The following is a 12219-nucleotide window of genomic DNA, read 5'->3' as shown; positions in this document are numbered from 1 at the left end:
TGTTAAAAAAGGGAATGAGCTTCCTAAATAGTCTGATACTTGCTACAGTTCATCTGTGTCCTATGTCAGCTGGCTTTGTTAGGTGTCTGTTTCGCAGGCTGTGTACTAGAGAAGCCAGCGGAGCAACTGGGTCCTGCCTAGCAGATCTGAACTTGGCATGCCAAATGTGCTGCATGTGGGAAGAGTCCTGAGAAACTGAACGACGGCACTCAGTGGTCCTGCAGTGTCTTGTTAGGGTGGACGACTGAGACCTGCTCAAGATTCGTCTGGAGGATGGTGGTCCTTTTGGGAAGGCAAGCAAGGCCTGATGATGTTTACAGCTCACACATCTTTTGCTGGGTCAGTTTATTCCATTCATAGGGCTGGAATAAAAGTATAAGAGCAAACCCACTCATTTGCTGGTATGAGCTTGCTCTTTGCAGGGGAGTTTGGTGGTACGGTTGTGGCAGCAAATCCTCCGTAGTGCAGGCAGTTCTTTAGTGGAGAAGAGAAGGTCAACTAAAGCTGCTCACTCCCCACTTTCTTCAAAGGTCTTGATAAAGTCTGGTAATCATGCATCAACTTTGTAAATGTGACTGATGCACATTTATGCCAGTTTACTTTTCCTGAGGTAACTAAGGCAGTGACCTGTGCAGTTTTTGAGCAGGCCTTTCATTTAAACTTTATTTATATCTGATATACGCACATATTTTATATGCACACGTGTGTGTGTATGTATATAGATATGTATATATAAAATAGTTTTTGTTTCAAGGTGAGTTTGTTTAATACTGTCATGTGCTTGGGTGTCTCCAAAGCACTTTCTTCAAGACAAAGTAGAATAGGAATGGCTGACAGGATGCAGAAAGCCTGTACTTCTGGATTTCTTCGTTCCTAAGTCCCTTTCAGGTTGCTGGGTTAGTGTAACAGATAGATACAGGCATCTGCAGATGCACTCTGTTCTGGAGAGCTGGGTGCCCAGCTCTCATCCTGAGGTCTCTTGTGGGGCTGGGGAAACCTGCCAAGGCTCGGTGCCCCCCGTCTTGAGTGGTTCCCTGAATTCCCAGAACAGTGCTCTCGTGAGGAAAATGCTCTTCATGTATCCAGTGGGAAGCTGGCTCCAGCCTGTTTACATATTTTAGCTGATGTGACATGTGGCTAAAAACAGATAACACAGGAAAACAGCATCTTGATTGCTGGACTGTAGCCATTTTTTTTGGTCTCCTTTTGGCCCCATAAATCTTGTATTTTTGACAACAGTCCCACTCCGACAGGAAACTTGCTGACTGAGAGGCTCTCCTGGGAGATGGGCAGTAGCATAACCTTGGGCAGGGGAAGGGCTGTTGACTTCCTAGGGATGGATACTGGCTAGAAGACTGCTGTTAACAACATGGGAACTGTCACCTCTTTCGCTGGCAGCCCTGTTACACAGAATAACTGAGCGGCCAGGGGCTCTACCTTCAGGAGATGATGCTGAGCTCAGAGCCTCAGTGGAAGTGCTGATGTATGGGCAGTGTCTGGACACAAGTACTTCACCTTAAATAATTGCTTCCCTGCAAAATGGCTTTGTTTAATTACTCAAGTTGGTATTGATTTATTACATGATAAAACTGGTAGTACTTGGTAAATCAAGGTGCATAATACCGGGGCTATTTCTTAACCTGAGTAACTGTCACTGAATTTTGGATTATAAGCCGGCTTGCAAAATTCCGTTCCCAGTTAAAGTGGTTTTCTTTGAGATACGCTATGTCAGTAATTCCACTTTGCCATGTCACTGAGTCACTGCTGTGCAACCACACCACATTAACAGGAAGCACAGAAGTTTTGGTTCGCCTGACCTGACTAGTCGCAAGACATGGTTGGATATATGTAGGTCACTAGATAAAGTGACAGAGTCCCATAATATGTGTGTGATTTTACACTCTGAATTTAAAAAATGAGCCATCTGTTGGAAGTGTTAATAGCGGTGCCTTTGGTGGCATGAGGCTGCGTGCAGCAAGAATTCTCTTTTTTCCTGTCTGTGTAATGGCTCCTACCAATGTCTTATTAAAACTTTTGTTTGTGCTTTACCGATGTTGGCAGCAGTTGTCTGCAGAGGCAGGACCACTAGACTAACATCTATTGCACTTGCATTGGCACTGGTTTTTGGGTGGGTTTTTTTTGTTTGTTTTCATATTGATCACTGAATCCTCCCGGCACTGCAGTGGAAGTTACGAAATCAGTGGTCCTGGAGTAGCAGTAATAACTGTAGCAGTTGTATAGTACGATCTCGGCATGTCTCTGGGTGGCTTCCTCTTGGATCTTCACTACGTGAATGTTTCTGAGGTGAGAATAATATTATTGAAACCAAGGATTTTTTTTGTCCCAGAATGTAATTTAAAATTGAGACCACAATGAAATATTAGTTCCCTTCCACTTAGATTTTTTTATGATCTTTTATGACAGATCATTTTTTATGACAGGTTTGTGATGTTTATTATATATATCATCTTATACTTAGCAGACCCAGAAATTATGTAACAGAACCAAGTGAAGGTCAGAGACAAAGATGTTTGTTGAAGTACCAGACATACAAGCAAAAGTGTTACTGTCAGAGGAAATGTGTTACTCACTGTGTAACAAAAGTGTTACTGTCAGGGTAGGTAGGTGAACTGCACATCTTCTGCAAAAAGCCTTGAGTCAGCAGTGTCTGTACTGAGATCTGACTCAAGAGTCTTTTCCAAAGTCAACTAATACTCCCAGGCTAAGCAATTTTAATACTTCTCCTCCTTCTGCTAAAAGGTTCGCAGTGTCTTACACAGCATTAAACCTATCATGAAAAAAAGCAAAAATGTAATGGTCAAATGCTGTATGTCCTCTCCCAATCTCTGTGTTGATATAATTTCCTCCATAGAAAATTAATCCCTTCTGCCATTCCTAATGATCGTGCCCAGAAGACACTTACCTGTGTACTAGAATGTTTCCATAATGAATGGCTGAATTACAGAAAAGCTTATGTTCCGGTTTTGTAAAGAATCAATTTCCTTTGCTAGCATTTTCATTGCTGGGCAGAAAGCTGACTCTGGAGCTTGAGCTGAACTGAAACATTTTTAAAGTCTGCTTTCATCTTTTTAGGCTTGAAAGCCTAGGCAAAAGCAGAGAAGAACTGAGGTAAAACGCAATGGGCTAGCTCACAAATGAGCTGAAGCAAAATGGGGATGAGTGTGACCTGAAAGTTAAGGATGTTTCCATATGGATTGCATGTTTTAGGCATTATGTGACCTGTGGTCCATTCATACAGATGTTTAAGGGAGGAGAATTTAATTGCCAGGTAAAAGATCCAAGACAATACACAAGCTCACTTTTAGATATGCCTACTCTTGACAATGCTTCTAGCCTGGTGTCCGCTCCTGCGGATATTTCTAGTAATGCAATATAATCCAAGCTGATCGTAAATGTACTAAAGAAAATTCCTGTGTGCCAGCACGCTGCTGCTGATACGGAACAGCTGAACATCAAAATACAGTATTGGTTATTCACCTGTGGCCTCATTCAAAGTAAGAAGGAAGTGTCTGTGGCTTTTGAGGCAGATGTGATGTAGAGTTCCAGTCCTCCTCAAAAAATCCTCTGCCTTCAATATGGGTCAAAAGTCATTGTCGAGAATATTCAACCACTATGGTTTCTTAATGAATTAGGGAAACCCCGTGTAATTACACTGTAAAAGTTTATCGGCAAGGTCAGTGATATGATAGACGTTTAACTCGTGGGACAGCATCGGGAAGAAAATACGATCTGTGAACAATTTCAAAATTAATTATACTTAAAAAACAATGCAGAGGATACTTTATAGAAGTTCAGAGGTCTTTGGTAGTTTTTAATTAAAATTAAAGCATAGCAGGTATGTTTTCTTGTAAGATTTTAGTATTTTAAGTACTGCTACTAGCCTTAAACATTAAAAATAACATTAAACCTAGAAAAATCCATAAAATTAAAAAGGGAAAACTTTTTTACCTCACAGTCTTCTACCACTCCCACCCCACCCCCATCCACCCCCCCGCCACCTGAGCTTGGAGAGGTCTTTTTGGGGGTTCATTTTTGTTTGTTTGTTTTCAAGAGAATATTGTTTTGTAAAGAAAAGTTTGGTACTATTATGTATCGTAAGACATCAATAGTTCAGGCTCAAAGAGAAATTACAAAATTACCAGTTCCCGTAGCACGTGCTAGATGTTAACACGGGAAAGTAATAGTGAGAAAGGCTGCTTTTTCAGGACATGTTCTTCAGACTTGCTTTTTCTACTTTATTCTTTCTCCCTAGAGTAAGACCACCGGTGATGGTTTCAGCCAGGGTACCACATTTTAAATTTAATGCAGCTTTCCTAACACTGATCTCTTCTGCCAGCTCTACAGTTCAGAGCAGCCTGTCTGGGGAGAGGTGTCTAAGTAAGCACTTCCCCGAGGTTCACCTTCAGTGCTTGTTTTTCAGAAGTTTATAGTATCTTCATCTCAAGAAGAAAGAATTTCATCTTCAACTGTAGCAGAAAACCTCGGGATTCCTTCCTCCCTCTCTAGACTTCAGCTGGGAACTGGAGTGGGATCTAGCGGTAGCACAGGTTTTTAGTCCCATCTTTCTATAGGTTGCAATGCTGGATGTGTATCTCCCATCCAGGGTGTGGTGAGCTGGTCAAAAGAAGTGCTAACAGTGATAGCTGGTCACATCCTTGTTCAATGCAATCTTGTAACAGAAATAGCAGACCCTGGGAATGGGAGGCGTATCTCCACCTCCAAAGAAATTCTCTTGACACGCTACGGGAAATAATGCAGCCATGGCTGTGATGCCACTTACTCAGTGGTACATCCAGGACCAGCAGTCACCTGGTGGAAGGTGGTTGGGAAGAGGGCAGGAGTAGACTGGTGAGCACGGGAACCACACAATCTGCTAAAATTAGTTTCCAGAAAGATTTTAAATGTTCATTTTTGGCCTGGACCATACTCACAGCAAGCTAGAGGGATGGAATATGAGTTGTTACAACTCACAACTGCGAACAAAAGGTTAAATAATGCGAAGGCTTTAGGAATGTAATCAAAAAGGATTTTGTGAAATACAACTTCATGAACTTACAATATGCATTTCAGCATTTCAATGTTTGGAAAATGAAGGTGAATACTAGAGGCAGGGAGTAAACTGAACGATTGAACAAAGCTTTTTTTAAAGCCTTAGAAGAAGGACATCATGGCACAGCCAAAAAGTAGTATGACTGAGAGAGGTGGCTAACAGTATAGATGGGGGAAAGAGAGCCTTCTCAAGTCTAACAACATTTTCTTTGAAAATAGGTATTTCCCAGTGTATGGTTTCCAATACTAGAGAAGGCAGACAGAAGGGATGCTGTGATGACTGCATAAAAGAGGGCAAAAGAGAGATTCAACATCTAATTCCTCATTCCTCTGCCTGATGTTGCATAAACGTCCATCAGGCGGTGTGTGCAGCTTGGGAGCAGGGGGGCTCTTCGCAGCGGTTTGAACAGGTGAGAGTGGCATAGCACTTACCCTGGTCATGAACCCTTTCCATGGGATTGGAGCCGCAAGAAGAGGTCAGGCAAGCTGGACCCATGTCTGACAAGAGTAAGTGACCAAAGGGGTGGAGAGGTGGGATCTGCCAGAAGGGCAGAAAGACGGGGGATCTGGACCAGGTAGGGTCTGGATGCCTATTCACAGCTTTTGTTCTGGGTTTGGGACTTGACTTCTGCTGGATGAGCGGGTGGAGAAGTGCAAGAAACCTCAGTTAGAAGCAAACTTTGGTTATCAGACTGTGTTTAACACCTAGAGAGGAGTTCACAGAAAGGCACTTTGGGGGAGGCCAATCCTTTGAAACAGCCTCTCTGGATTTCTCTCAGTTTGGTCTTCAGTGTCTGTCTTTTGGCTAAGTATAAATCAGCCTCCCATATTCTCATTATCCTGCTCCCCACTGGCCCTATTAGCCCGGCAAATGAAAAATTTGTGGAAAAGGGTTTATAAACATGTTCTTGAATAGCTTTGTGGTACATTTGGGGTGTGAACTAGGTTGCTGACATCCTGAGCCCAGACTTGCTTTCTGCTGTCTGTTGCAGTCAGGGTGCTGTTGGAGAACGGGCATGGGAGTGGGTACCTGAGAGGGACGTGGAAAAGGACATGTTGATGATGGCTCCAGGACAAGGGGGTGCAGCTTCAAGGGCACAGAGCTGGTGGGGCAGATATCTGAGGGCAACTGAGGCAGGACTGAGGCAGGAAGAGATGAATCTGTGCTGCGGATGCATCAGAGGAGGCTAAAGTGTGAAGCTGGTGCCTTTAACTGCTTCCCTTCAGGTATAAGCACAAGAGCTGGGCGTTTCAGCTGACTGAAAGGGGCAAGGCTGATCTTGGCTCTTGCACCAAGAACCTCAATGAGAAGGGGTGAAGCCCAGCCCCAGGGATGCCCCTGTTCACTCTCAGAGGCAGAGCTGGAGGCTTGGTTTTCCAGGTCTGATTTCTGACATTTGTCACCTGTGTGCCTTGTGGGTGTTAGAGAGCCAGGAGTTTGCATTTCTACTGGTTTTGTGTCCTCATGTATTACTGTCGACAGCTGGGCTGCAAATGACTCTTTGAAGAGAGCACAGCTTCCCTTTAGCACCCTGCATAATATCGCAGACTGAAGGTGCAGCACTGCCTTTATGTTAGTAGAACAGGGTTGACAAGACGGAAATCCCTTGGATATGTAAGTGCATGACCACAGCTCTGGTCATTACACCTGGTTACAGCCTGGAATATGGATAATTTTTTGGAAAATGGGAATTTGGAGATCAGGGATGTGATAAATGCAGTGTTGGTCCTACACACTTTCTGATCTCTCAGAAAGGGCAGTGATGGGCAGGTGGGCGGTGACTCCAGTGAGCCATTGTGTAGGAAAGGGTATTTGCATCGCAGGAACCATAGGCTGTCAGTGCTTCAAGTCTGGTGCAGTCTCTGACCACTTGTGCATACCAGTCAGCAGCAGCAGTGCACCAGTCTACTACCACAGAAAATGAACAAAAATTTATGTAAGTAGTATTATCTGCCATCAAATTGCCAATCCAATTAGTGTGTTACAATCAGGACAGGAGGCACAAACCCATAAACTTCTTGAACATTTTTATGCAAAAAGAATTCAGGATTCCTGCCCCAGTAAAAGCCCCTGCTTTTGCCTCGTATTAAAATCTGGTTTATTTTATAAGAAACTAAAGATTATAATGGCCTTGAAGTTGTAGTTGTGGGTTTTGTAGTGGTTAAGTAGTTCTCAGAAGAGGATACTGGAAAGTAAGAGACTTGCTGATGTCATTTTTATTTTACCACCAGTACCCGAAAAAGAAAAAAAGCTGAGAAAGATGTTGGTGGCCCTATATAAGGTGCATCTCACCTCCTGCAGAGCACATCAAGAATCACAGCAAAGGTAAGGTGTGCAGCCTTTGTGCCTTTCTCGCTGTGCCTTGCCCACTCCCTCTGATGCTAACGCTGCTCTCTCTCACCAGTGCTGAGTGCTGTACCTGCAACGTGCTGGGACGGACGATTTTGGGTTGGGGGCCATGGCATCCATGCAGACCTTGACCAAGAGCTTCTCAGGATGGGTTGTCTTCTGCTGCTGTTGCTGTCTTCCTCTTCTTCTCACCAGCCCTCTGCCTCCAAAAAGGGCAGGGGTGGCTTCTACTGCCCATCGTGCCTGCAGGCTCAGGAAGATCAACTTCCAGCAGCCCTACATCAGGAATCGCACCTACACCTTGGCTAAAATGGTACAGTAACCTGTGTGTCCTTCATGGTGGGATCTGAGGACCTCCTCCTCTGCCAGTACTCTGGCTTCTCACCTTCGGCATTCCTCTCTCTTTCTCATGCATTTCTCCATAAAAAAACGTGCATTTGCAGTAAGGAAGAGCTCGGGTATGTGAAGTGTGTCTGTTGCTTTTGGGTTGCGTAGCTGGGGGAAGATGCTGCCTCTTGTCCTGCTGCTCCCCTGGGGAAAGGCAGCCCCTGGCACAGCACAGTTCCTTCTCCCAGGTGGCTGCTACTAGACTGGGGCAATTGTGAAACATGAGGTTAAATTTCTGTGTTTGCCTGTCCATTTGGACCTGGGCCTGTCCATGATTCCAGCCGTGGCCAGGCAGCTCCTCTGGCATCTTACGGTGCTCCGTTTGTGCAGGTTCCTTGGCTGCTCTCACCGTGGGTGTGTTGCCGCTGGTGGGCTCCATGGAGTGCTGCAGCACCTCCCAGCAGTGCTGCGGGCTGGCGTGAGGTCGGCCACCTGTGGCATCTGGTTTAGTCATCATAACCACTGTGACATATGACGTTTAAGAGGGTCACAGGAATTCAGACTGCTGCTTATTTATTTTCCAGTGATACTAACCTTGAGTCTCACCCAGTTAAGGGGAGAAACAGGAACAGTGTCCAAGCTTACCCACCTGTAGCAGGCTATCTGTGGTGTCCGTTCCCTCATTTCACCTGCACTATTACTGATGAAAAACTTAGGGTTTATTATTAATTTTTAGGTAAGGTTCCTACCCCCACCTGACATTTCCTTTTTTTCCTCTCAGGCTAGGGTCTCGGACCAGGACACGGACAACAGGCTCATTGGGCAGCAACTCTATGCTAACATCAAGGTAAGCCTTACACTGGGAGGCTGCTCTGTGCATCCTTCTGTAGCACTTGTTGATCTCTTGCCACGATTTAACATATTTAACATAATTTGCATACATAGGAAACCAACCGCTGCTATATGATGAAGACGATTACGGAGATTGTACTGAAAGATGTCCTCCTCACTGAGGCCAAGGACCAGTACCCACACACTGAGGAGGTGGCACAGTTCTTGGCATCCCTGACCTCGGAGCTGAGCAAATGTGTGAGTAGTGTTGTGGTTCTTTCCCTCTGAGTTGTGGCTCTTGACACTGCTCCTGAATCTCAAAATGCTGCAAACAGCAGCAAAAGGCAGTGATATGAAAGGAAACCTCAGATCAAAGATATGGGACCCGAGGCTGATAGAAAGGTGTGAAAAAGGAAAAAAAAGCACATCGTTGCATACAGTTGCCAATGTAACGTCTGAATGTTCTCGTTTTTTAGGAATTCTCAGGACACAGAGAGCACATAGAAAAGAACCTGGAAGAAATGAAGAGCAAAATGAAACAGGTACATTTCCCCCCAACATTTAAAAAGAACAGTTCCTAACCCCAGTCATTTAGTTGGATTAAGGCTGACCTAACTATGAAACAAACTCTGGAAGTTACTTAGGAAGTGAAGCCTGCAGGGGTATTAAATAGGGGATTAGTGATGTTTCCACTTTCAGCACCCCTTTACTTCTGTTAACTCTCTGCACACGTTATGGAAATTTAAACCTTCAGAAGTCAGATTGCAGGTAGCTGTATATGCTAAACTAGAGCTGAACGAGCTAGTTTGTATCTTAGGGTATAATGACTCAAACAGAAGTACTTGAAAGAATGAGAGTGAGTTCTAATTTCAAGGGCTTTGACAGACCTGGTTTCAATTTTCTGAAAAATAACAAAGTGCTAAAACTTACATTCTGCTCTTTTCTAGTTGGGAGAGAATGGAAAGACTAAAGCCATTGGAGAACTGGATTTACTGTTTGACTACATAGAGAATGCCTGTACTGATGCCCCAAAGAAGGGAGGGAAAAAGATGAAAAACTGAAAGAATTTCAGATCCAGTTTGAAGACATGTCTCTAAGAAACTCTTGCTGTGACCTGGACTGATGTCCTATTGCAGACGCCCCCCACCCTCCCCTCCCCTAGATGCAGTATATTTTTCACTTGTGCCAGAAGTAGCAAATTAAATGGTCACAGGCAGGACACATACTGCTGCTGCCTTTGAGAACGAAAACTCCAGGACAGTGTTTGCAGCTCCATTTCAACAGGGGACGTTAGTTATTTTCAAAGGCATGCTCCTGTCCTCCTCACCTCCATAGGAATAAGGCAATTGTTTCTGTATTTTATATGCTGAGCTTTGACACCTAGGAGCCAGCTTTGCTCCAGGTAGGCAGCAGTACTGAGCCAGGGTGTTTGGAGCCTTTTACGTGAAAATCTCTCTTGCATATGTTGCCCCCTTCTGACCTTTACCTGAAAAGCTGGTATTTCAGACTAATTCAGAGAGAATTTTTGTCATTCATATTTATATGGTAACTTATTTTAAGGTAATAATTATACAGTAATTTTATTTATAGAGTTGATTGAAAAATATCCAAGGAAATGTATTTATGAAGCTGTATCAGAGGCTTTTAAGTGAACTATGAAATTAGAAAGAAAATGCTGTGTGATATTTATATGCAGATGGATTGTTTTATAAATGCTTACTCTTTAAGTTATTATAATAAATATTTTGGTCCTCAAATGTTGCCATTTACAGAGCTTTTCTCTTTTACTCAAATGCAAAGGATCATCTATATATGTCAGCCACACAATATGCGTCATTTACATACTGTGCCTGTGGGGCTACTGTGCCTGTGGGGCTACTGGGCCAGTGGCTGTATTCTTATGTATTCTGGTATTTCTATATCCAGAAAGGCTGCGAGCTCGGTCTGGGACATGCTTCTTCACAATAAGGCTGCAATTTCAACTTGTCACAGGCCAGGGCTTAGCAGGGAACATGTGGGTCAACTTTTCTTGTGCGGGGTGGCGGGAAAAATAACATCACTCCTGAGAGTCATTGGTTTGGTTCATTGATTCTGCCTCAGTATGCCCATAGACAAGATCCCATCTTGAACAGCTGCTGGTGAAAAGTCCCCCCTGGGTTAGATGAGATGGAGACAGTCAGGCAGCAGCTGCTACTGAAAACTCAGAGTGCTGCCTTCTTGTGCCCCATAGGCATGCTGAGGACAAACGGTGTGGTGCTCTGCAGCATCAGGGATTTGAGAGTGCTTCAGAAAAGAAGTGCTTGGTGCCTACTCTTGACACAAGTTCCCAGACAGAGGAAAAAATCCAAGTCACTGAAGAACAGTTTATTCTATCATTACAAGTCCTTCAACAATGTCCCCTGGGCAAAGACAAAGGAGTTCCTCTAGTGCAGCCAGGGACACTGGTGGCTGGACCAAGGAAAGTTAAAGAGATGAAAAGCATACAAATAGTGAGAAAGCCAGAGGAAATATGTAATAGCAGATTCTCAGCAACTGGTGAAAACTTCTTCAGCAAGGCTTTACCATTTATTTATCAGGGCAACAGGCATCCTGTCCGGGTCTGAAAAAGCACTGCAAACATCCTCAAATAAAGGACTCAGGGCGGCACTGCAGGTGAGGAGAGTGAATTTTGTAAACACAGAGTATCTGGAACATACAAATGCAAAAATTCTTGCTAAAAGGTTATCTAGAAGTCACCCCATGAATAGATACTGTAATATGAGAAAAATGTTGGCAGGAAACCTACCTTGACCTGTCTTGGCAGCTTCATAAATTAAATTGAAAGAGAAATTAGTTAGACCAAAAATAGTCTCAACACGTCTTACATCAGATATTGAAGTTAGATGGCATTGAAGTGAAATTAAACTATCCTGTCTTGTTCCTGAACCAGACAATTTTTGAGACAAAAGCATCCACCCATACCTAATGTGAACAAGCTTTCTGTGAATTGAAGTTATAACACTTCCTTGTGGGAACCCACATAGTAGACTGGTATATGATCCATCTGGGTCATGGGTGCCTGTTACCTGTCACACTAGATGCAATCAACATAGTTTACTTCACACTTCCATTTGCATCTCACAACATATGAATTACATACCTGTTCACAGTCCAGGCAGAAATGACCCAACAGTGACAGACAGCATTCATAGGGATGATGTTGTCAAGAGCTGTTAGCCAACATCATTTCTCTTATCATTTGATAATTTCTCTTATCATTGTGACAGCTGACAGCAAAGGAGGAAGGTAAGCACCAAACGGGGAGTTCATCTCACTGACCTTTGACAGACACTGCCTATCCCTAGGCAACACCCGGTTCCCTTTACAGTCGGTGGAGGGAAATAGGAATTATCCAGGTGTCATTCATCTCATCTGCATTAGAGGTTTATAAAGATTGTGCCTTTGGACGGAATAACGAGACTTTGCTGTAAAAGTACGTGTTTTCTTCCTTGATTATAAAGAGTCTAGACTGTGAACCACACATACTGTCCGTTGTTGAGCTCATCTTTCACAAATGGATAATTAACTTATTTCCTTCTTCTACTTCCTTTAGGGCTCTTCCACCTTGTCCTTGTTGGGCTGTCCTACTCAGAAATGTCAAA

General features: G+C 43.7%; 1 protein-coding gene across 1 annotated transcript; it reads left to right on the top strand.

The window, feature by feature from the left end:
• Window positions 1–735: 735 nt before the first annotated feature.
• IL22 (interleukin 22) lies at window positions 736–10298 on the top strand. Its single transcript, XM_005431871.4, has 6 exons — window positions 736–7396; window positions 7476–7733; window positions 8529–8594; window positions 8693–8836; window positions 9055–9120; window positions 9526–10298. The coding sequence occupies exons 2-6, from the start codon at window positions 7530–7532 to the stop codon at window positions 9637–9639; spliced, it is 594 nt and encodes a 197-aa protein (XP_005431928.1). The 5' UTR covers window positions 736–7396; window positions 7476–7529; the 3' UTR covers window positions 9640–10298.
• Window positions 10299–12219: the final 1921 nt, after the last annotated feature.

The sequence above is a fragment of the Falco cherrug genome, chromosome 5 (assembly GCF_023634085.1).
Source record: "Falco cherrug isolate bFalChe1 chromosome 5, bFalChe1.pri, whole genome shotgun sequence".
Taxonomy (NCBI): Eukaryota; Metazoa; Chordata; class Aves; order Falconiformes; family Falconidae; genus Falco; species Falco cherrug.
The sequence above is the reverse complement of the archived record's forward strand: the minus strand, read 5'-3'. Positions and strand labels throughout refer to the sequence as shown.

What these genes read in the sequence shown, in the direction of transcription:
- IL22 (XM_005431871.4), top strand. Translation starts at nt 7,530, where the DNA reads ATGGCATCCATGCAGACCTTGACCAAGAGCTTCTCAGGATGGGTTGTC. An exon ending in AACTCTATGCTAACATCAAG is followed by an intron (nt 8,595 to 8,692) that starts GTAAGCCTTACA and finishes TTGCATACATAG; the next exon opens with GAAACCAACCGCTGCTATAT. An exon ending in TGAAGAGCAAAATGAAACAG is followed by an intron (nt 9,121 to 9,525) that starts GTACATTTCCCC and finishes GCTCTTTTCTAG; the next exon opens with TTGGGAGAGAATGGAAAGAC.